The 25,823-nt window shown below is 36.5% G+C and overlaps 1 protein-coding gene and 1 long non-coding RNA gene across 4 annotated transcripts in view; one reads left to right on the top strand and one right to left on the bottom strand.

Annotated features, from left to right (window-relative positions):
- Positions 1-22,456, bottom strand: part of LOC308655183 — a 124,637-nt gene extending 102,181 nt beyond the window's left edge. For both annotated transcript variants that reach the window (XR_014023406.1, XR_014023407.1), the window contains exon 1: positions 22,247-22,456. This is a non-coding gene — a long non-coding RNA (uncharacterized lncRNA). The remainder of the gene's footprint in view (positions 1-22,246) is intronic.
- Positions 17,965-25,823, top strand: part of PKN2 (protein kinase N2) — a 130,111-nt gene continuing 122,252 nt past the window's right edge. The window contains exons 1-2 of one of the 2 annotated variants that reach the window (XM_081305063.1): positions 17,965-18,066; positions 21,944-22,029. In XM_081305063.1, coding sequence (XP_081161189.1) covers positions 21,982-22,029 — 48 coding nt within the window. In that variant the 5' untranslated portion in view covers positions 17,965-18,066; positions 21,944-21,981. Of the gene's footprint in view, positions 18,067-21,898; positions 22,030-25,823 lie in introns of those variants that run through there. The other variant, XM_081305062.1, reaches the window with a different exon arrangement.

Here is a 25,823-nt window from a genome sequence, read left to right as displayed (position 1 = left end):
GACCCTGTTTTAAATGTGTTCAGATGGGTCACATGTCCCAAGCCTCGCAAGCCTCTGGGTCCTAGTTCTAAATGCCATCAGGAGGGACACTGGGCTGATGAATGTCCCCAAGCCCATAGTGGCCCTGACAATAAACCCACTTCTTATCCCAGGTGTGTGTGTGATTAGTCCTGCGCCACTTTTCTTTCATTGACTCCATCACATTCTCCCAACAGCTTTGCTCTCCCCTCGGGGAATTTGAGCTGCTTAGGGATCCTGGCCTGAGGGCCCAGGACAATGACCACACACCTTCTTCCATTCACCTGGTGCTCTTTTTCTTCATCCACACTTGGGCGTCATCTGGGTTTCCCAGGTGGAAGATCCCAGTCTCACATTCCACACATGCTCACCTTTAAACCCTGCTACTCTTCCCCCCCCCCCCCCAGGACTCTTCCACCTCTTCTCCTCTTACCCATTCATGCATTGAAACTCTGGAGGAGTTTCTTCCACATCCCTCCCACATACAGGAAGGCCCCTTGCTCCAGGCAACATACACAAGTTTCACAGATGGCTCCTCCTTCCTTCAGGAGGGCGTTTCTTCAGGCAGGATATGCTATAGTCTCTAACCTTGGTTGTGGAAGTGGCCCCCTTTCCCAATAATACATCCAGTCAGCAGGCTAACTTGTTGCCCTCATCAGAGCCTTCACTTTGGCAGAGGGAGCCTCCCTCAATGTCTACACTGACTCTAAATATGCTTTCCACATAATTCTCTCCCACTCTGCTATTTGGAAGGAGTGTGGATTCCTTACCACCAAGAAAACTTTAATTACCAATGTCCCCTTTGTCTCTGATCTCCTTCAGGTCTCAAAGCTTCCCACTGCCATTGGAACTGAAGTACGGCAGCTAAGTAACCCCTTCTCCAGTGGGCACTTCATTTCCTGACCTCTGTCCTTATCATAGGCCTTTTGCTAATGCTTGGCCCCTGCATCATTAGATTTACTCAAGACCAGATCCAAAGGATCTCTATCTCACCAAACTGTAAACCAGCTTCTGTTACAGAACTTCCAACCTCCGACCCAAATTAAGCCATCCAGAGTCAGAATTTCCCAGCATCTCCTGACCATCACCTTTGCCTCAATGACACCCCACACTCCTAACAAGGGTCCAGATGCCACCCCTTTCAGGCAGAAAGAAGCTACAGAAGATTGATCTATGCCCCTGTGCCTTAAGGAGCCCAATAACAAACAAAAAAAGGTGGGGAATGTAAGGTCCTTGCTTAGCATCTGGACAGCCATCTTAAGTGACAGCTGCCATCGCAAGAAAAATTTCCCTTTCCCGCCCAAGGGCATTTCTGAAAAAGACCCACCACTCTCTCATACCAACTCAACCCTTAACCACAAGCATTAGGACCCAAGGAGCTGTAATCACTAAGCCTACCCCATAAATGTCCTGAACCCCAAGCCTGTTTTGCCTCTTTCTGTATGGAGAAATGAGCCTTTATTTGTCAGCTCTGACAAACTCTCTTGTGTATCTCTGCCTGGACTCCGTCTTTCATTTCTCGCCAGCCTGTCTCTAGGTTCCTCACTTTCCTTTCACAATCATCTCTTAAAAAAGCATTAGCTCTCTTCCTCTTTTGAATTCAAACTCAATTTGCAATAATCTGGCTATATTTAATAGTGTGTAATTTATGCTCTGATTTTCTCCATCATTTATTTTCAATAAGATGGTGATGAGTAGCTCAGGTTGAATGTAATCCAAGGTTCAGAGAGATTTAGTGACTTGCCCAAAGTGCACAGCTGTTACATGGCAGAACCAGGATTTGCATAGAAAGCCTGTTACTCCCTCTTGTTAGTCTGAACCTGTAACATCAAATGAAAGTTAAGTTGTGCTTTCAATATCCTGTTCAAAAACAGGGAGATATATAAGAGCCTCAAGGAAAATTTTCATCTAAAATAGTTATTTTGTTAAGTTTTTTGAATAGAAGAAACAAAAGTATCTCAAATAAAAATTTCTTGGGTGTCTGGGATAACAGTTTTGCTTACCGTCTCTTTGGGGTTTTTTTCTTCTTAATTAATTAATTTTTAAAATTTATTTTATTTTATTTTTGTTAAATTTATTTTTATTCTAATTTGTTATATATGACAGCAGAATGCATTACAATTCCTATTACACATATAAAGCACAATTTTTCATATCTCTAGTTGTATACAAAATATATTCACTCCATTCATGTTTTCATTCCACAATTTTTTCTACCCCCTTACCCGCTCCCTTATTATCTCTCCCTTTTGCCATATCTAAAGTTCTTCTAATCTTACCATGCTCCTCCTCCCAATCTCACTATGAATCAGCCTTTTTTATATCATAGAAAACATTTGGCATTTGTTTTCTTGTGGTTGGCTAAGTTAACTTAACATTATATTCTCCAACTCTATCACTTTACCTGCAAATGCCATGATTATATTCTCTTTTATTGCAGAGTAATATTCCATTGTGTATATATACCACATTTTCTTTATCTACTCATCTACTGAAGGGCATCTAGGTTGGTTCCACAGTTTAGCTGTTGTGAATTGTGCTGCAATAAACATTGATGTGGTTGTGTCACTGTAGTACGCTGTTTTTAAGTCCTTTGCGTATAGACCAAGGAGTGGGATAGCTAGGTCAAAGGTGATCCATTCCCAGTTTTCCAAGGAATCTCCATACTCCTTACCATATTGGCTGCACCATTTTGCAGTCCCACCAGCAATGTATGAGTGTACCTTTTCCCCCACATCCTTGCCAACACTTATTGTTGTTTGTATTCTTAATAGCTGTCATTCTGACTGGAGTGAGATGAAATCTTAGAGTAGTTTTGATTTGCATTTCTCTAATTGCTAGAGGTGTTGAACATTTTTTAATGTATTTGTTGATTGATTGAATTTTACCTTCTGAGAAGGGTCTGTTCAGTCCCTTGGCCAATTTATTGATTGGGTTATTTGTTTTTTTGTGTGTGTGTGTTTAGCTTTTTGAGTTCTTTATATACCCTAGAGATTAGTGCTCTATCTAATGTGCCAGTGGTAAAAATTTGCTCCCAAGATGTAGGCTCTCTATTCACCTCACTGATTGTTTCTTTTGCTGAAAAGAAGCTTTTCAGGTTGAATCCATCCCATTTATTGATTCTTGATTTTAATTCTTGTACTATAGGAGTCTTATTAAGGAAGCTGGGCCTAATCCGACATGATGGAGATTTTGTCCTACTTTTTCTTCTATTAGATGCAGGGTCTCTGGTTTAATTCCTAGGTCCTTGATCCACTTTGAGTTGAGTTTTGTGCATGGTAAGAGATAGGGGTTTAATTTCATTTTGTTGCATAAGGATTTCCAGTTTTTCCAGCACTAGTTGTTGAAGAGGCTATCTTTTTGCCAATGTATGTTTTTGACACCTTTGTCTAATATAAAATAACTGTAATTATGTGGGTTAGTCTCTGTGTCCTCTATTCAGTACCATTGGTCTACCAGTCTATTTTAGTGCCAATACCATGCCAGTTTTGTTACTATTGCTCTGTAGTATATATAGTTTAAGTTCTGGTATATTGATGCCACCTGCTTCACTCTTCTTGCTAAGGATTGCTTTAGCTATTCTGGATCTCTTATTTTTCCAGATGAATTTCATGACTGCCTTTTCTATTTCTATGAGGAATGCCATTGGGATTTTGATTGGTATTGCATTAAATCTATATAGTGCTACAGTAGTGTGGTCATTTTGATAATATTAATTCTGCCTATCCAAGAGCAAGGGAGATCTTTGCATCTTCTAAGGTCTTCTTTGATTTCTTTCTTTAGCATTCTATAGTTTTCGTTGTAGAGGTCTTTCATCTCTTTCACTGGTTGATTCCCAAGTTTTTTTTTTTTTGAGGCTATTGTAAATGGGGTAGTTTTCTTCATTTTCCTTCACTGTCTCTTTTAACTAAAAAAGGAAAAAAAAGAGAGGAAAACAAGGCAGCAGCCACATGAAGTTAATAGTTTGTTTGTTTGTTTGTTTTTTCTTTTTCTTTTTTTTTTTTTTTTTTTTTGGTACTAGGGTTTGAACCCAGGGACATCTAACTACTGAGCAACATCCCCAACCCTTTTTTATTTTTATTTTTTTATTTAGAGACATGGTCTCCCTAAGTTGCTGAGGCTGCTTTGAACTCACAGTCCTCCTGCCTCAGCCTCCCAGGCCACTGGGATAACAGGCATGTGCAACCACACCCGGTGAAATTAAATTTCTAAAATGAAGTATATCAAAGCTCAAATATCCAATTTGCTACAGAAAATTTGATTTTTTTAACTCAAATGTTTATTTGTCTTAAATAATCACATATTTTAAATGAGTTCACAATGATTTTTAATTGAATAAAAATGCCTATATTTCTCATTAAATGAAACTAGAACGTATTACCCACAAGAAACACTTCAGCCTAATTTCTTTTTTTTCTCTTTTTATTTTATTTTTATTTTATTTTTTATTGATTATTTAAAGCATTACATAGCTCATGATATATCATCTTTCATACATTTGACTCAAATTGTGCTGACTAATTTCTAATTGTAATCAGTCTATTGTTCTGGGGCTGCAGGTGGTGTGATTAGGAAAGGAGATAGTTATTCTATGGATTATAGCTAAGCCTAAGAAGTTATGCCTTGTTCCATTAAAAAAAGTTATACCTTTTTTATTGTTATATTCAGGATTATTCAAGATATAACTCCTTGAACTTCCCTATATCAGTACAGAAAAGTTAAACCAGATTATAAAGGATTTTGTGAACCACCAAGTTAATTGGACTTTCTCTGGGAGGCAATGAGGAGCCATCTTAGAAGTGACAAAATCTGATTCACATTTTAGAAATTTCTTTCCAGTGTGATATAGTTTGGATCTGGAATGTGCCCTGAAGACCCATGTGTTAATACAGGCTTGCTCCTCAGTTTGGTGATAATTGGAAGATGGTGTACACCTTTAAGAGACAGGGCTTAGTAGAAGGTTCTATGTCATTAAGTGGGTGTAATGTCCAAGAGGACTAAGGGACGCTGGTCTCTTCCTCTTTTTGCTCTGGCCACCATTAGATGAGCAGTTTCCTCTGTTACACATTCCTGCCAGAGGCCGAAAAGAAATGAAGCCAATCAACTATAGACTGAAACCAACAAAACTATGGGTCAAGATAAACCTTTCTTTTTTAAAAGTTTATTATCTCAGGTATTTTGTTATAGTAATGCCAAGTAATCCACACTGACAGTGTGAGAAATGGGCTGCAGAAGACTGAGACTAGAAACAAGGATGCCTTTTAGGAAGCTATTTTAAAAGTCTGGGAGAACTTGGAAGTTCTAAGAGAGAACCCTAAGTGAATGGCAATGAAAATTATGAGAAAATGAATCTAAATGTAAATATGAGTATTCAAAAACTAGGTTTAACAAAATTAAGTGACTAATTAGATGAGAGGTAAAACATGACATGAAGACAATTCTGAGTTTTCCAGTTTTATCAAACTAGAGGCTTATAATACCATTTACTGAAGTAGATAATATAAAAGTTATTTTGGAGAAACAATAATGAGCTTAAAGGTATATCGATTTGAGGTAGAACTACTGTGTTGTCAGGACAAAGATTTGAAGAGCATGTACATACATATGTACATCATAACCTAACTGATGGGAGCTGAGGAGTCTCACCACTGAATCATATATCACAGCCCATTGGTAACCATGGCAAGTTAGTGGCCTTTACTGAAATGTGTACTCAATATTCTCACCTTTGAGTTTTGAGAAGTAGAATAAGTGACAGAATCCTTGAGAATGGCAATACTTAAGACACTAGTGCTTAAACTTGTGTGTATGAGAGCACCCAGTGAGCTTGTTAGAATGAATATGCTCATAACCACCCCCAGATTTTGATTCAGTGGTCTTGGGTGGGGTTTAGGAAAATGCGTGTTTAAAAAGCAACGTCAAGTGTCTTATACACAATGAAGTTTTTAAGGTTCTTTTGGAAGATCTAGTAAAAAGGAAGAAGCAAAAAGTATTGAGAATTTGCATATGTTAATTCTGACATCAAAATGACCATGTGTTTGTGTCGGAATGGAATATATGTTTGCTTTTAAAGTTAACAATTATAGTCAAAACTTAAGAGATTATTTTTTTCCAGGAAAGTTTATAATAAATAAGCTTTTCTGCTTTGAGTCATCACAGCATATTTCCCTAAGCTTAAGAAGAAAACAAAAAGTCAACAATTAAAAACAAAACAAGCAGTGAAAAGCAATTGGTTTATAAAATTTGAAAATGACCAATTTAAAATTTTAGAGTCATGCTGACTTGAGAAGGATCTGAACTGAAAAATCAAAAAACCTGCATTATGTGACATCAGTACTAACATTGAGCTGGCCCTTTGACATTTCTGGCTCTGTGTTTTCCCATTTATTCCAAGAGATCATAGGGATTGAAACAATCTCTAGATTCTGAATAAGACCAATGTGTGGTCTTTTAATTTATATTTTAAGTTGAGCCAAATTAAAAATGACTTCTAGCCATTTTGCCCCCCCCCCAAAAAAAAAAAACAGTTTCATATGGAAATGAAGGATGGAGCTGACTCATTAGGCATTATACGTCTATGGGCTGTGTGTTCTTCCATCTCCCAGTGGACTTGCTTTGTTTTATTTTATTTTTTTCAAACTACATGTAGTCTCTCTCCATGGCCATGAGTAGGCTCACCTATGCATCCATCAGGCCCTGACTTTGAAGGTCAACCTCCCTGTCTACCTTACACAGAAAGGTCCTAGAGAAGGACAAAGATTGTCATTTCTTGGATCATAACCTCACCCTACACAAACACTGTGATCAGAGTACTATTATTGGTGAGAAATGTCTCACTTTCCTACTCTAGTGACCAGAGAGGTAGAACAATATGCATGAATGGCAGCATTGTAAAACAGTGGTGGTGCTGAAAAGGCAAACCCACAAACATCCCCTACATGTCTGCATTTCTCTGGGTGTAGGTTTTTTAAAATATACTTAATTATTGAAAAGAGACATTGTAACAAGACTAAACTATGCCAGGAGGAAGAGATTTGGATTTAAAATTTTTATGACTTGGGAAGTAATTTTCCTCTTTTGAATTTATTTTCTCATCTGAAAAAGGTATTATAAATACCTCAAAGAGTTATTACGGAATTACATGAAATCATGTGCATGAAACTATTCTGGAAATTGTAAAGCACTGTAAAAGATAAGGGATCCTTCATTCAATATGGATCTACTGAGTACCTACTGTGGGTTGTGAGCTTTATTAGATGCTGAGAATATAAAGATGAATGCAATGTGATATTTTTGCCCTCTATACCATCATGAACAATCTGGGAAACATCCAGTGTATAAATAAGTACAATACCTCTTAACTTTTTAATCTTTAAAATAAACAAAGTACTTGTTAATTGAGTCAAGAGGGTATACTAGTTTAACAAATGCAGGGACAGAGTATATATTACAGAGATATTACTCAAAATTTGAGTATAAAATGGATCCCTTTTAAGAAAAAATTTCACTTGTTGTTTCTCTAGTTTCACAACATTATATTTAATTCTGTTCACCTCTTCAACAAATTATTTCTTCCTAAGGTTAACATTGATTGCCTCTGTCTGACTTTTCTCAAAACTGATCTTGCAGCTAATTCTCTACTCAATGTTTCTCATTCCTCTCTACACAATTAAACCTGAATACAATAATTCTTATGATAACTCTCTCTCCCACACTATCTTACCATTATTTCCCACGCAAGTCACTTTTGTATCTCATTCATGTTACTTTTCATTTTTATCTTTTCTTGGTATAATTCTCTTATGTAGTCCTACCTGCACTCATGCTTTGGGAAGTGGATGATAAAATGGAGACTTGTCTATGTAATTTTTTAGACATTCTGAATAATCATTTATAATAATGATTATTATAAATCATTATATTATATATATAATATATATTATATATAATAATGATTATTATAAATCATTTAACCATTTGCGTCATCACATAATCATTTGCGTCAATCTGATTTCTCTAATAATAGTTTATTTATATTTCTATCATCCTGAACTTCATTTTCAAATACAAATTTTTATAAATTTTAACAAGATCAAACAGCGAATTATAAGGAACTTTTCAGGAACTTCCTACCCCCCCCCCCAAAGAAATATTTGCATGCCTACACAGCCGAGTTTACATGCCAACTATATGCTTATTTATCCTGAACTAATCATAGTATAATAATTTCTTACCTCCACCAGGGCCAAATAAAATTTTCAAACCTGAAGCTGGCTTAGTGGTCATAATGCCCACTACTTATTGCTGGTACTTTATATCTATCATTTAAAGTTTCGTCATAGGTTCCTAACCCATTCTACTTGAAATTCTTTGCCCAGATTTGCTTCTTTCTTTCTTTGGGTCTAGTAATATGATAGGCGCTGTTCTTGGATGGGTAGGTATAACATTAGTAAGACACAGTATTTTCCCTCAAGGCTCTCACAAAGTAGCGAGAACTAAAAAGATGATTACAATACAGGAAAATTAATGGATTGTGAGAAGTATAGCTTTTATCTGCCTCTTTCAAATTCCTTCAGGAAATTCTTCCCCCACATTATTGACCTGAAAGAGCCAATCATATAGGTTCAAGAGTGGATATATAACCATCCCAGAGTCCTCCAAAAGTCTATGTATTATCAGTTCACTCCTCAGCCTGTGGTGTTATTGGAAAATGGTGGAACTTTAAGTGGTAGGGCCTAGTTAGAGGTTTTCAGATTTTTAGGAGTATGCCTTTGAACAAGATGGTGGGAGTTCATTACCTTTCTCTTTCTCTCTGGCCATAAGGTGAGTCCTTTATGTGCTGCCAAACTCAGTTGATTGATCTTGTACTGAAACTTCTAAAACCATAAGCCAAAGTAAACCTTTTACTTTTATATCTTGATTGTCTCAGGTATTTATTATAGCAATGGAAAGTTGATTACTATAGGAGTATCCCTGCATTGCTTTTGGATCAAAAGCTCCAAGTACGAAGCCTATGCATGAAGGTAATTTCACTATTTGGATTAAGTGATGCAGGAGAAGCTTCTGAGGCACTTTTCAGATCACAAGGAGAGAGCTCATCAGGAGAGATGGAAGCTACCATTCCAGCAGAAGTGGAAGCAAGCAAGACTTGAAGGATGAAAAAATTCTTGCTGATCCCTGGGTTTGGCATGCCTGAAACTATCACTTCCCTGGACTCATCAGTTTAATGTGGTAGGCAGTATGGTGGCTCCATGATCATCATGGGTCCAGGTTCCCTCTTTCTGCTCCACCACCTTTAGCAAGTAATTTCCAACTGCCGCAATCTGGCTGGGCACAAACTAACCAAGCCGCCACAAAGCCTTGTAGGTTCAAACTGCAACTCTTTATTCCCCAACTCTCACCGGCACTCTACACACACTTCCCAGGAACACACTCCCTCCACCGGGCTCCATGCACCAATTGTCCCAGAACCCAGGGAGAACTCAACGGGAACTCCAAAGTAGCGGGCGCCCAAGGCAGCAGGATCCGCCCTAATCCCAGCAGGATCCGCCCTAATTCCGGAGCCACCCTATTCCCCCCCCCCAGGATCCGCCCTAATCCCAGAGCCACCCTAATCCGGGAGCAGGGTCACCTTTCAACCATTCCCTCTAGCAAAATGCCAGGCGTCATTCCGACTAAACTGTGGCTCTCAACATCCAACCTCTTGTTGTGCTGCATTTTTTTAAAAGGGAGGGCTTATATTGGTCTGTTTAAGCTATTATAACAAAATACCAAAAACTAGGTAGCTTATAAACAAAGTTTATACACAGTTCTGGGCTGGGGATGTGGCTCAAGCGGTAGCGCGCTCGTCTGGCATGCGTGCGGCCCGGTTCGATCCTCAGCACCAAATACAAACAACGATGTTGTGTCCGCCGAGAAATGGAAAATAAATATTTTAAAAATTCTCTCTCTCTCTCTCTCTCTCTCTCTCTCTCTCTCTCTCTTTCTTTAAAATAAATAAATAAATATTTAAAAAATTCTCTCTCTCTCTCTCTCTCTCTCTCTCTCTCTCGCCTCTCTCACTCTCTCTTTTAAAAAAAAAGTTTATACACAGTTCTATAGTCTGGGAAGTTAAGGTCAAAGAACCATTAGATTGAGTGTTTGAGGAGAGTCAACTTTCAGGTTCATTTTCTCCTGGGCTTCTTGTAAGGGTGCTGATCCCATTCATGAAAGCTTCACCTTTATGAACTCTAATCACTTCCCAAATGTCCAACCTCTAATACCATATTTTGGGGATTAGGATTTCAATAATGTATTTTAGCACATATTCATACCATATTAGGACTCCCTATTTTCTTCTCCCAAGCATTTCTAAATATCTCTCAAACACTGAGTTCACTGAATTCAATGTCTGTTGTCATTTATCCAAAGCTCACAATGTCATGTCTTGTGCTCTGCACTTAACAGTGCTTTTTCTTATTTACAAAAGAGTTAAGGTTGTTCCAATAAGAACATCACTATTGTTTTTACTGCATTCTTAAATGCATATAGAGATCAATTCACATAATTTAAAGACTATTTAGGTTTATCCATACATGATATACTTAAACACATTGAACTTTATCCTTTATGTATAGCCACAGGAGAGGCTGAAACTGTAGTCCTTAAAACAGAAAAATATGGTAAAACTTTGAAGGGGATAGGAAGTAGAGACCAATTGTCATCACCAAGCATGCAAGTGATTTCACTATTCATGGTAAGTGCTAAATGGGATTAATCTGTGGGTAAAAAGGTCCCTGAGTGCTTAGTCAGTAGTCTTAGGAAAGGATGTCTGCCCTTATGATTAAGAGGAAGACAGTGAGGTTAGATTTAGGGGATGAAGAATTATGGATGGGGAGAGAGAATGATTGATTTCTGAGACCACGGCTCACTTTTCTAGTAATTTAGAAGAAGGAAGTATAAACAAAGGAGTTCTAAGACTAAGACTCTCTTCTGAATCAGAAATTGTATTAACAGAGAACTGGGCTGTGCTACAAGATTTGTAGTAAATAGGAAATCTGAAGGAATCTACATACTTAGGGGTAGCTGCTAGCCCCAAATGTTCAAACAAAGAAATCTCCCAAGGGAAAAAAATACTGGAGAGAACCCAGAGAAGAATCTGATATTTGTTTTGTTGACTGTAAGCAGATCCCAGAACAGAAATTGGTACAACAAATTTTGTAGGAATAGTTCATCCAAATATCTTATGTGATTACAGAGAACACTTAGTATGAGATATTATATGCTTGTGAGATATATTGGGCCTTAACTATGTACGTGGTACTAGAAAAAAAAAAGAGAGAGATAAGATATATTAATAAAGTAATGAAGAGACAAGACCTGGAAATTGACAATTGGTAAGGTGGGAAGGGAAGAGAGAGATAGGAGTAAAAAATATTGAGCCTGAATAACTAGAAGAACTAAGATACTTTTCATACAAATAAACATGAAGGGGAGGTTGGTTTACGGGAACAGATAAAGAGTCTCAGGTAAAGATTAAATTTGAGTTGAAAATATTCAGAATACTCAGTAGGCAATATAAGATGTGAGGCTGAAGAACTATAGAAATTGATTTGGGTGTTTTCCCTAGATTTTGGAATCAGTGGAAGCAGGATAAGATCACTCAGGATAAGATCACTGTGGAAGGTGCTGAGGGCCAAAATCTGGCATCTGAGAGTGACTTTTCTCTTATTTTCTACACATTAATGTTAAATATGTAGACTGAGGATATATAATTATTGCCTTGAACTTTGGATCATTTATTGCCTAAAGATTGAGACATACAACATCCAGGGTTACTTAGTTTAAATTTGAATTTCAGAATTAGATTAGTTCTATTAAGAAATTTAAATGTACTGAGTACAATATCTGAATACCACAAATTTGCTTCTAGCTTTGTCATAGTGCTATAAATCAAATCTTGTATCAGATACATTAAAATTTAAGATTGCCAATCAATAATGAAAGAATAGGTGGTCTTTACCTTCCATTTTTCCTTAAATCAATTCAGTCTGTTTTTAAAGAATTTCAAGATCATTTCTGAATTTTCTTTGTTTTATACCTTAAGTTCAACAGATGAAAAATATGCCTTTTCACATATAGTGTTAAAGAGTTTAATACAGTCTGTAATCCAAAATGCCTATGCAAATGTTTAATTGTATAAAGAACATTATGCAAATGTTTAACTGAATAAGGAAGTAAAATGTCATTACTAATAATGACTTGTGGATGTAATTATAAATGAGTAATTAGGAAAAATACCACAGTAATAAAGAGTATATTTCAAAAGTAGTACGCTGGGGATATGAAAATCAGCCTTTTATATGTCCCTTACATACCAGTACAATATACATACAGTGTTCCTGCCTATAAAAATGATTTGAAATGAAAAGATATGGATAAAAGGGTCATAATGGCCACCTAATTCCTTTGAATAATTTTAATATATGAAACACTACATTCTTTCTATTACACAGATTTGAGTAGACAGGGTCAAATAAAATATCACTTTATTGTATTCTGCCTCATACCCATCAATCAATGGACTTCACAGTTCACAGCTGTGTGTCAGCATAAAGGAGAACAGGCCTTCAAGCCAGATTTTTTCCCCATATTTTTATTGGCACATTATAATTGTACATAATGGTGGGACTTGTTGTTACATATTCATACATGCACACAATATAACAATATGATTTGGCCAATGTTATTTGCCAGATTTTCCCTTTTCCTCTCTCCCTCCCTCCCTCCCCCTGCTCCCATTACTGATCTCTCTTTGATTTTCATGAGACCCCCTCCCCTCTTCCTTTTTCCTCTCTAGCTTCCACATGAGAGAAAACATATGACCCTTGACCTTTTGAGTTTGTCAAACCAGATAATTTTGAATCCTTGTTCTGCCTCTTTCAGCTTTGAAACCTTGGGCAGTTCACTTAACTTTTCTGAGCCTGAGTTTCGTATACAAAACATAAGTGTTGGTAGTACTTACATTATAGGGTTATTGGGAGGAAAAGACACAAAGCATTTAGAATAATACTTAGAATAAGTGTTTACTCTAATAATATTATTGACATAAGTAAAGTATGTGATCCATGCAAACACACACACAACAGTTATTTTTTTTTTAATCTGTGATGGTATATCCAATAAGTAGACAGGCCAAGGTGAATAGGGAGATGGAGAATCTTTGCTGCCAGATGGTGGAGCTTAGAATTTAGATCTGGAATAGACTCCACTAGAAAAAGGTAAAATTAGATGTTTTATTTAACTTCTAAGTTAAACTTTTTTTTTTCCTCTTCCCTGACTCATTGTCCTTTGACTGTTTTACTATCTGTGGGTCAATTAATCAGAAGCCAGTATAGCAAGACAGAGAAATTCAAATAGTTCAACAGTTAAGTAAAAACAGTAATGAAAAAATAGTAGGGGCAATTTGAAATAAAGCTTAAGCTTAAATATTAAACTTTGCTGTCTGAAACAGAATTAATGAATTTTCTTTTTTGTACTTTGGCTGATCCAAAAGTTAATTCAAATGAAAAAGCAAATAGGACTCTAACACAATCCCCTGACATTTAAGAAAACTGAATTTGGATTACCTGTAAACAGATTAACAATTGATGGACAAAGAGATTTAATAAGTCATCAAATTAATTTAATTCTAATAATACATATATCTGAAAGTTATTTCTTTTGGTTTCAAAAGCAGATAGCTATGACAAAAGTCAGATTACTAAATGACAAAATCAGAGCGCTATTTTTCAAGCTGAGAGTGGAGAACTAAAAATTAATTAATGAAAAATATACAAGATTTTGACAAATGGAAACATTTTAAGACCATAATTGATAAGGACTATCGGGGTGGGAGGGATTTTAAGGTTAGAACTGTTCTCTTAGGATGGGTAATTACAACCTATGTATCTTAATCCATTTTCTGTTGCTATAACTAAATACCTGAGACTGGATTATTGATACAGAATAGAAATTTGTTTAGCTCATTTTTCTAGAAGCTAAGAAGTCCAAAAGCAAGGTGGCACTGGTGAGGGTTTCTTTCTGCATTATGACATGGTGGAGGGTATCACCTGGTGAGACAGAACAAGTGTCAACTCACACTTTCTTTTCTTGTAAAGGAACTAGTTCCATCATGGGGTTGTCATCCAGATAACCTATATTTAATCCTACTCACCTCCCAAGGGCTCCACCTTTAAATACTATAATATTAATTTGGGGCTTAAGTTTCCAACACAGGAATTTGGAAAACATATTTATACCATAGTTCCGCATGAGAACAATGGATTAAAAAAAATGTATGCAGAGATAGGAGAAAAGATCCAAACCCTGAAACATCTGTAGAATACCACCCTTACTCTACATCTCTTTAATCCATTTCAAGTAATTTCTAACCATGTGAGGTAGAGGAGGAGGAGAATAGGGGAGGGCTGGAGGAAAAATGATGGGAGACTGAATCACATATTTTGACACATAACTACCATTTGTCTACAAGCTATCTCCATCAAAAAAAAAAAAAACTACATCAATATCACAGCAAGCATAGAGGGAATGAATATGTAGAAAATCCTATAACACTTCAAATCTTTCCTAGGAAAGTCTTGCCTTTCATCCATTAATACTGCTTTAGGCAAAGGATGTCCTGTATAAACTGCATTCAGATAACAAATCAAACCCTTAACACTTTGAGAAAGCTTTGTTTTTCATAAAAGTCTGGCCTCATTTACCTTTCAAAGAAAAACAAATGAGTTGACAGGATCATTCTAGTTAAGGAATATAAATTCTTTCAGCATTAAGTGATAGGAGAAGGCCCAAATTGAGATCAACTTTTGACATGGTATCTAGGGCATATGAAACAGGTGCTAATGAAAAATGATTCATTCAGAGCTGTCATAACTAAAATTGTTAGTCTACATCATAAATCAGTGGGATGAAAAAGATGCATTTGAAGGTTAATGGTTTTAGAAAAACAGTTCAAAAATGAAAAATAGAGGTAATGTAAAATGATCAACAGGCCGTAAGAAATTATTTGTTTTATTATTCTATTACTGTACTCACACAATGTCAAACCAAGAGACTGAAAAAATGTGAAATTCCAGTTAATCAACTGGTTTTTAAAGCAAATAAAACTGAATTTTAATGTTGTACAGTTAATACTTATATGATACCTACACAGTGAGTTTTGACATTATAGTAACAGCATAAATAATATCTTTAAAAATAACTGACTTAAAGAAATAAGAATGAGCACTTACTTTCCCTTATTCTGATATCTATGTCATTTTATTCTTATTTATATACTTATGAATATACTATAAATAGTGAATTTCAACTTTGATCATGGTTTAATTGATATCAAAGATTATATACCATAACTAATTAATGCAACATATTTTATTAACTGATTCAGCACAATTATTTTTGGAATATAGACCAAGTCAGGATGGCATGCATTTTTTTTAGGCAAACAATTACTGCAAATACAGATTTCATTGACATGAGAAAACAGTAAGAAAAGGGTGTTGATAATATAGGAAAGCTATATTTTTGAAGAATTTATAGTAATATAAAATAACCCAGAACAAAACTAAAGCATGACAAATTCTTTTGGGTAAAACCCCTTAAAAAACGTTTATATCTACAATAAATGGAATAATATTATTATATCTACAACACTACAGATTTAGTAAAAACTCAATTTATAAGATTGATCATTTTCATTCTGTTTTAAAATAGATAGTTCTTGGCTTTCCATTCTTGGCACGTAGAAAATAGGAAGCATCTTTCTCTGTAGCAAGTGAGCTCATGAGAAAACTCTTGAATATCTTCTCGGCAGCTCCAATTTCAAGTCAATAGATTAAGTGTCCACGTTGTTTGCAACTAAGTCACAGCTGTCTAAATTGCCTCAGAAATGTTTAGCAGATTGCTTTATAGTAGGATAACACAGTTTGAACCATAGTTTCTTGAACACATCTTGCTGAGAGCTTATCTCATTCAAATGATGAAGGCAGCTGAAGCATGGTATTTGAATCATCTGTATTTTGCTCTAATAAAGGAGAACTTTAGGAAGCTCTAGTTGTGATAGACAATACAGTAGAGCAATTGAAATGTGGATCTTATATTTTATACCATTCAAACTTCTTGCATATGTGTGTGTTGTGATAAGATATTTTAAAAATAAAATTTCATCTGGTGAGAGGCTTAAACTGTTAAAGCAATACACAGATCATGTGAATTACCAGCATATAAAAATAAATATGCAAATGAGTGTAATACTCTTTTCCAAAATAGCACCTTTAATAGGAAACCCTTCATAAGAATCTTTATAAAGTGACATTTTAAAACTGTTTTTATATTTTACAAGTACTTATAACTAGCAGTTCTTATTTTTAATTAGAAAACACATGTCTTTTCAGTCACACCTGAATAAATGGTATGTTCCAACATGAAAAATGGGCACATTATAGATGCTTCTATTTTGAATTTAAAAATTATCAACAAGTTTTTATCAAGTGCTTTCTACTCATAAATTGGGGGGGCGTGGGCAGTACTAGGGATTGAACCCAGGGGTGCTTTACTACTGAGATACTGAGCTAAATTTCCAGTCCTTTCTATTTTTTGAGACAGGGTTGCCTTTAGTTGATGGGGTTTTTGCTAGAATGCTGAGGCTAGTCTTGAACTTGTAATCTTCCTGCCTTGTACTCCCAAGTTGCTGGGTTGTAATAAGCTTTTTCTAGACTGGGTGCTGTGAAGTTTACAGAGATCTAATATATTATTTTTCTCTCTCAAGAAGCTTGAAATCTACATGGTACACTCAAGAATACATATAACTGGGTTCTACCACTTGTAGTTTGCTGATATAACCCCAGTAAATTATATAAATATTATAAAATGAGTGGATGAATTGTAAAAGCTATGTTGCTTTCAGTTGTCCAGTTTAGAGAATTTAAATATTCCAGAAAAATTCTATCAATGGCAAGTTTGAGATGAGGGCCTATTTAAATATCCAACTCAGAGTGTATGCTTTGGTTATTAATTGCCATGTTTATTACTGCACCCCACCAAAAGAACAAAGAAAAAAATTGTGATTATTATGCTCACAAATACTAGCTTTGGGAAACTGGACAAGGCAGAGAGGGATTGTCTGTCTTTTTACCAGATACCTGGGGCCTCAAATAGGATGAGTCCAATAGCTGAAGGTGACTTTAACTGATAAGAGTTGGAGTAATTGAGAATGGTAATAGATTTTCACTGTCCTGTTTATTGACTGAGTAGGGATGATTTGAAGACTTGGCTTAGCTTGGACTAGTGAGCACAGCAGTTACATATGGCTTTTTCATGAGGCTTTGGCATCTCTCAGAGTGGTAGCTTGGTTCTAACAAGGTTTAAGCTAGAATAAATACCAAAATCTTAATGTGTGGTGTGGTGTGTTATGGATTACTACTCAACCACATTCACAGTACCCTTGGCTGTGGTACCTCTGTCAGAGGATTATATAGCCCTGTCTCTTATTCTCTGGTGTGACAGAGGTTTGGCTGATAAAAAGTGAAAGACATATGGGCACAAACTTTAAAAACTTGTGCATGATTTATCACTTTTATTTTCTTTCTGCCATGACAATGGCAATATTCCACAGAGAGTGCTCTGTTAGCCCAAGTCCAGACTGAAAATGACAAGGAACAGGGTCATGGTGAACATGTGACATTAGAGATTAATAAATCTTCTTGTAGATAGCTGACAATCTTTTGTAATACTTTGTTACAAAGCATAACCTAGCCTATCCTGGCTGATAAACATGGTCTCTGAGCTCTTGCTTATTATTCCATCTCTTTGCTACAGCCTCATTGGCCCTTTGGTGGTTAAAAAATTGTTCCTGCCCACATTAGAACATTAATCTGTTATTCTCTTATTCTCTCTCTTGCTGTCCTTGGAAAATAATTTTTTTTTCCTTTGCCACTGAACACTTATCCACCAGTGAAATCCCAGCCTTATATGAAGTACTCAGGAAGGACTGCCTGACCTGTGTTCAAGGTACTCTGTGTTTACACTGTTGTGTCATTATATCTGTTTCACTAAATGACAAGTTCCATGAAGACAGTGACTACTTATGCTTTGGTAACCATCATATTCCCAGTGACATAATCTTTTCTCTCTCTAAAGAGCAGCATTTTTTGTATCTGTGCATGTGGCAGAATATAGCCATCATAACCCTAAGACACTTCCCCACTTAGGGGCAACCAATTAATTATCATTCCAATGTTCTGTTTCCAAATTCTTATAGATTCTGATTTTCTAAACTTGTGTGTTGTCTAGCAGTGGTCCAATCACAATTTACTGGAAGATCTAGATTAACCAGAGTTAACATGGCCACAGAGATGTCTACTCTGGAGACAGGGGGAACTCTCAGGGAAAGGGATGAGGACTGAACTGACATCCCCAAAAGTATCTTCTATAGTCAGCACAGCAGATAGGAGCTTTATGTGTTGATTTTAACAAACTTCTTCTCAAAATTATCCTTGTAGAGTATACAATAGTTTCTATTTTTTTTTTTTTTTTTTTTTTTAGGAAGAAAAGGTGATAATCAGGTAGTTGTTTCTGTCTTCCTGAGTTTTGTCTTTTCTCTGGGATCCTTTCATTTTGATTGTCACTTCCACTTCACCCTGTTCTCTTAGAATTGTGGATGGGTCACTCTTTTTTCTTTTAAAACTAATATTGGAACCACGAAACAAAAACGAAAGAAAATAAAACCAACCCTCTCTCCATTTTCCATAATATTGTAGGTACAAGGCAGAATTTTTTTTTTTTTACAAGGCAGAATTTTTAAACACTTTCTTAACTATTTAGGAAGAACAAAAAGGAAATACAAAATGGAGGGCAATAAAAAAGTGTGACTCACAAATTAAAGGTTCCTGACCCTTTCCCTGGATTTACTGTTTATATGAAGACCTGAATGTCAGTTTCAACAACACAGAGAATGAACACAGCAAAGTCAAGTTACTACATTTTTCCTGTAACATTTATTCTATCATAAAAAGAAAAATAGAAGATAACATTTTCTAATTAGAAACTTTTATTTTTAGTCATTTCTACCTCTGAAAAAATTTTAAAAGTACCCTTATAACTAGTTTTACAAAGCAAGTATTTTCAAGGTCTTAAACACAAACTTAAAAAATCTTTCCCTCTTTTTTGTTAATATAAATTAGACTATAGTGAGATGAACTGAATTTAGGATTCCCTAAAAACATTTGTAAATATGGACTGATTACAACTCATCTGAATAAACACGATACATATTGCCATTAAAATTTTTTCAAGTGTGCTTCTGACTGATAAGTATGATCCATGTCCTACTACTTTTTTCCTGAACAGAGACTGTGAGCTTGGTAATATCTTTTAATTTAAATTAATTTGATATTTTAACTATTACATTTTCCACATGATCAAGCAGTTTTTATATTGTGTTACATACCTCTTGTACTTCTTACCCCAGCACAACTAATCTCAGAAAAAAATTCCTGTAACTTTCAAAACAAATATACAATTTGTTGCTTACATTTGCATATGGTCTGTAAAATTTAAATTATTAACAATATTTATTTCAGCAATAGAAATATGTGAAATATGAAGTCTTTTAGTGGTAAAAATTTAAGAGGGTATAATGCTTTAAATCTGGTTTAAATGAGGATTCTGTTGTGTAGGTTAAAATGAGCACAGGTAGCAGTTAGAAGACTTAGGTTCTAGTCTCTATCTCTTCCACTAAGTAATAATGCTGTAATGCTCCTAATTACCTCACTATAGTTATTTTTTTCTACTTAAACTAGAAACTTTAAATTTCTTCTAAAATTTCATGTTGCTGAGTAAACATTTTCTCTCATATCTAAATTTGTTTTTATAAAAATGCCCACTGATTGTAAGTTCTTACATAGGTAATTCTTAATTCCATCATTGTTAATCATATTAATATGTGCATATCAGCAATCTCAAACCCATTCCAGAATAAGAGAAGACAAAAATAAGTAAAATTATCACCATGGAGTCAATGCCCCTGAATTATACACTTAAAATTATTAAAATGGTGAATTTTACATTATGTATATTTAAGTATAATAAAACATTACACACACACACACACAGAGGGCTTTCCTAACAACTTGACCTACAATTTAAAATTGCATTATACTTGTTTTAGACATAAGTCTGTTTCCCCAAAGGATTCCCCAATAACTTGTTATAATAGACTTTCTTAATCCTAGTTGTAATTCCAGGGACCAACTCTGTATGGCTCTTAGTTACCAGGGACGGTAATTATATATCATGGCTTTTCCAAGTGTTGTTAGTGTATTTTAATTATTATTTTGAACACAGGCAATTCATTAAACATATAAATATTTGTAAGGCTTTTGAAGTAGACACCAAAAAAGAAAAATCCTTCATCATTATATCATGAGTTGGAGTTTAGAAAATGTGGTCACAGAACTCTAGAACTTCAATAAATGTTGATTCACGAATGAGACTTGATAAGACAAAACCTAAGACCTAGCATCAGCCCAAAGACCTTGCCAGGAGTGTAAAATAAGTACACAATATTACAATTTTTAGGATGTATGTCAAATAATACCCTTCTTAAATAGCTACTTATCCAAATAATCCCTCCCACTTTCTCTAGGTATCTTTTAACAAAATTGTACTTCAGCCTGGAATCATCAAAAATAAGGTATCTGTCTAGACGATCCACAAAAGCTACCTGTTGGAGATTTTTGTTGATTATTCCTGAATAGCATAGTGTCATTTCTTAAAAACCTGAACTTAAACCACTTAGCCGTATGTTACTAAGTACACGGGTCAGTCTTGATGTTTACCACACCAAGGAGAGTTGGCTTCTTTCCATTCCCGAGGCTGATCCCGCCCCGTCTCCTTCAATTAAATTCGGCTAAAACAATTCAACAAGCCACCTAATTAAATTCTGAGCTCAGTAGGAATTTCCAGCCCAAACCACAGTAGTTTAGCACTCAAGGAAAGGGAAACTTATAAATTTCACGTTGAAAGTTGCCAGGGACCCAGCCGCTGACATTTCTTGAAAAGTTACAGATCCTATGCTAGTTAGCCAGCTGTGCACCTTGCTGGTCGGGAAGGCGCGCTGTGGATCGGGGCGAGCGAAGGGCAAGATTATGAGCTTCGGTGGACGAGGATAGGAAGGAAAGGGGAATAATCTATAAGGACTGAGTCCCGAGGCTCTTAGGGGTAAGGATCGAAAAAGGCCTATTCAGATCGGGCCACTGGACAAAACCACACAGAGAACGGGCTCCCTGAATCTAGCGTTCGCCCTGTGGCCGTTAAACGCAGCAGGAAAGTGGGCGTGTTTTCTTCCTCTTCCCGCCTCCCTTGAGACGGGAGCCCAGTCCTTTCCCCTGGTTTTCACCCGGGCGGCTCCAATGGCTGACAGGCCGCAGACCTGAGTCGGAAGCGCCCCGCCCCCCGCGCCGTTCGCGTCCTCGGGGTCCCGTCAGCCCAATCTTCCCCGCTCGGCAAGAGGCGGTGGCTCCGGCTGTCACGTGTGCTGGCAGCCGCCAAGTGAGGCCGCTTTTGCGACACGGTGACAGCCAAATGGTGCGACAGGAGGAGCTGCAGCCGCGGCCGCTGCGCCCCGCACCGAGAGGTTTGAGACGGCTCCTGGCGTCGCCCAAAGGGAGCGATTGAGCGAACAGAGTCCGGCGCGGCGGCGGGCGGCGAGGGGGAGCCGCTACGAGTACCCTCGCTCCCCGCCGCTCTCGATGAACCCGGCGGAATAAGCCGCCTCTCCAGCAGGAGCTGCGCCTCCATGAATCCTTAGTTTTTTTTTTTTTTTTTCTTTCTCTCCCGGCTCCTCACCTCCCACCCCGGCTCTCGTCCCGCCTTCTCCCTTCACCAGCGGCGGCCGCTTTCAGGTGCGGAGTCCAGCGGAGCGCAATGGCGTCCAACCCCGAGAGGGGGGAGATTCTGCTCACGGAACTGCAGGTAAGGGCCGCGGCCAGGGCGGGAGGCGCTGGTCGAGGACGCCGGGAGAAAGTCTGGCGCGGGGTCAGGGGCCAAGGGAAACCGTGTGGCCGCCGCGCCCCTGGCCCGCTAAGTGCGGAAACTCTGGGATGTCACTGGTGAACCGCTTCCCTCGGGAGTCAGACCCTACGCCCGGCCGAGACCCGGCCTGCCGCCGCTTTGATTGGATTTGACCTACCAGAGGGACCCCATCTCTGCGGGCCAGCCAGGCTGCCTTGGAGTCTGCTCTTGCCGGGTCCCGGGAGCGGCCAGCTCACCGCCCCCTCCTTGGTGTCAGAGTAGCCCGCGAGCGCCCCCGTCGCCCCCTCCAGTGGCCCGCCCGGGCCCCGCCCCGTCTTTCCCCCCAACACCGCTCAGTAAACTCCTTTGAATGACTCCTAAGCTGTTTGCTCGTCCCTTCCCTTCCCCTCAGACTCTGCACAAAGAGCGCCCCCATAACTTCCAGCCCCAAAACATTTTTTTTAAGGGAGTCTCATCAATTACTTGCTTCGCTTCACCAGATCTATTCAGGTGACTTTCTATCCTCAAATTTGCAGGCTACCTTTTTCTTTTTTACCAATTAGTAGATAGATTCTCCCTTTCTTGGCGACCCCAGCTCAGATCCGGAAGTTCAGATGTTGATGCTTTTCAGACTTTCATTTTCCCTCCCGTTTAAACGCCAGAGAAAGAGCTGCAAAAGTTGTTTACAAGTGAGAAAGCAGTCGACCAAGGGAAAGCATTGGGCACCACATGTCAACAAAAGATGAGAACAAAGTAGAGCCCTTGATTATTTAAATCCATGTCGAGCAGCAATATTATTATTTCCTATTTCCAGCTAAATATTTGATATAGGCACGATGTTTTGTTTTTAGATCCAGGTTGTAGGAGGAGATATGTTATCCTGTCGGGTTTATTTTTCTTTACTTTGGAGTATTCCCGAGATGTTTACATCTGGATTAAAATTTTATTCCTTTTTTTTTTTTTTTAAACTTACTTTGGTTTGTTTTAATGAACTCGTGTTTTGGTTACTCAAATATTAGAGTTGGGAATTAAGAGAAAAAGGAAAATAGCGTGCTTGCATTTCTTTTTGAGGATTGGACTGTTAATTAAAAAAAAAAGTTGAATCTAGAAACAAGGATTGATTCTTGGTGTCAAAATTACATATTGAAACTTTGAATTTCTTGTTGAAATGCATTTTTCAACAGATCTCTATATAAGTTTGGTTTATTGTGTAGTCAGACATAAGGTGGAAGGCATTGCTGTGAGTCTTGATTTTTCACAAAAGAGATTTTAGCAAGAGACACTAATACACTGTTGCAAATTTGGAATTCTTTGGAAATGCAAAGTTCAATTTCCTGTCATGGAAAATATTGCTATGTTGTGTTTTAATTATAATTATCTTTTTATAAGCAAATCTTAGAGTATACCACATTTGCTAAATGATTGGAATTTATTATTTTTAATTTACATGTACTTTTAAAATGAGGATGATTTGAGACACATCTCAGAAAAACTTTACCTAGTCTGGAAACATGAAAATCATACTTTGACTTCTGTGGCTCATTTTTCTTTTGAATTGAGTGGGGTTAGAATTATGAAGTATTTGGCATCCTTGTTTGTATTTTACTTTTGGCACCAGAAGTGAAAACATTTTTGTTTATTAAAATATTAACAGTGTCTTTTTAGTTATATAAGGCCAATTTGGGCAATAATAAGGAAGCAAATTAAAGAAATAAAAAATTTTACCTGACAATTTAAAAAATAAGACCAAAGAAGGGGAATATTTAATATAAAGCTAGACTTTAAAATAAACTAAAACTTAACTGCCTCTAGAAAAAGAGTAGTTCTTGCTGTGAAGGGTGACCTGTGCATATAATCCCAGCCACTCAGGAGGCTGAGGCCAACCATTTCAGTCAATTTAGTGAGACCTTGTCTCCAAAAATAAATAAATAAATAAAAGAATAATTCTTATTGTTGCTCTAGTAACCTTAAGGTCATTATATATATATCCAGGACATTTTTCTTGTTTTATTGGACTCCCAGTTCTAATAAAAGTTATTGCATTTAAAGTTTATCGTGTTTATTTGAGAATATTATATCAGCACTTAAGATAAATGGTCATATAATTTGCTTCGCTAAGTATATCCTTTTCAAACATTTTATTATTTCGTGGGGCCATGAATCTGTCTTATAGTGATCATTAATCAAACTTCTAAGAATCATTTTTTAAAGCTCATAAATTATTTAAATTTATTTAGATTGAAAAAGTTCAATATGAATTTCTTAATGCTTCTCTGCTGAACAGATTTTATTTCCATAGTAAGTAATGCAGCCAGTTTAAAAATGTGTTTAATTTTTAAAAACTATTACTTTGCTGTATCTTGTCTTAGGAATACATGTTTCACTCTGAACATTGGATGTTACAACTTAACTTTAATGATGCTGATATTTATTTAGAAACATAGTTTTTTTCATCATTTTTTTCAACTCATACTGCAGAATTTGAAATATGTTACTACTTGAGGACCTGAAATTGTTTTGCTTGTTAATAACCTCTGTAGAAGGATAGAACTAAGAAAATCTGAAATTATAGTAGTTTGTCTTGTTAATCACTGTAATGTTTCTTTTCTTTTTTTTTAAGAGAGAGAGAGAGAGAATTTTTTAATATTTATTTTTCAGTTTTTGGTGAACACAACCTCTTTATTTTATTTTTATGTGGTGCTGAGGATCGAACCCAACCCCCTGCGCATGCCAGGCATGCGAATTACCACTTGAGCCACATCCCCAGCCCCACTGTAATGTTTCTATGCAAAATGTTTCTAACTTTCTAGTAATTTGGGGAACTTATTAAATAAGTAAACATCAATAAAATACAAACTTTGATGGCCAGAGATTTCAGAGTATAAGGAAGAATATTTGCTATAGTAAAAATAAAGTGTTTAAATTATAAACTTAATTGGCAATTTCTAATTTTTATCTTTTTTAACTAACTTATTCTGTCCTGTTATTTTATTTATTTAAGTATAGAAGGAAACTTCGATATTTTTGTGAGGCTAAGGAAACTAAATTTTATTTCCAGGAAACTGAATTAACAACACTACAGTGAATCTCAAATGAAATGTTGGCTTTAACGGTAATTTTGTAGAATGCCAAACCAAATAGTGAGCAGCATACTAATAAGGTAACCTTGTTGATTATTGGTGATTTACCTTCTTCAAAATACCTAGTAAAGTGTTTGGTTGGGAAACTTAAATTCCATTCCCAGCAGACTTTATTTAGATAAAGGGAATTTGCTTAAGTGAAAATTTGTGGTAGTTTGCCCTAAATTATAGGTATTAATTTTAACAAAGTTATTTAGTATCTACCAAAGCAATATTAGAGGATGTAAAAACAACAAGAAAATGGCTTTTTGGTTCTAGAAGAAACTACAATTAACTTTTGTTCTAGAAGAGAATTATATGAAAGTACAAATAACTTTTATCATTTGCTACATATTTAACACTATATTTAGTATCCTGTATACTTTGACAATAACCTAGCAAGGTAAAAAATTTTTTTTCCATTTTTATGGATCTGGAAACTAAGTTCAAGAATGTTAAGTAAATTGCCCATGGTTGTAATAGAAGTCTGAATTTGAACTCAGATCTGTATGTTTCCCACTATACCATTGTTTAAGCTGCCATAATGCTGTGGACCCATAAGTATTTTGCATTCCATTGACCTTTTTACAGGCTTTCTTCATTTAATAATTACTGTTTCTGAAGAAAGATGTCAAA

This window comes from Spermophilus citellus, assembly GCF_964194105.1.
Source record: "Spermophilus citellus genome assembly, chromosome: 9".
NCBI classification, from domain to species: domain Eukaryota; kingdom Metazoa; phylum Chordata; class Mammalia; order Rodentia; family Sciuridae; genus Spermophilus; species Spermophilus citellus.
Note: the sequence above shows the minus strand (reverse complement) of the source record. Positions and strands in the feature narration are given on the sequence as shown.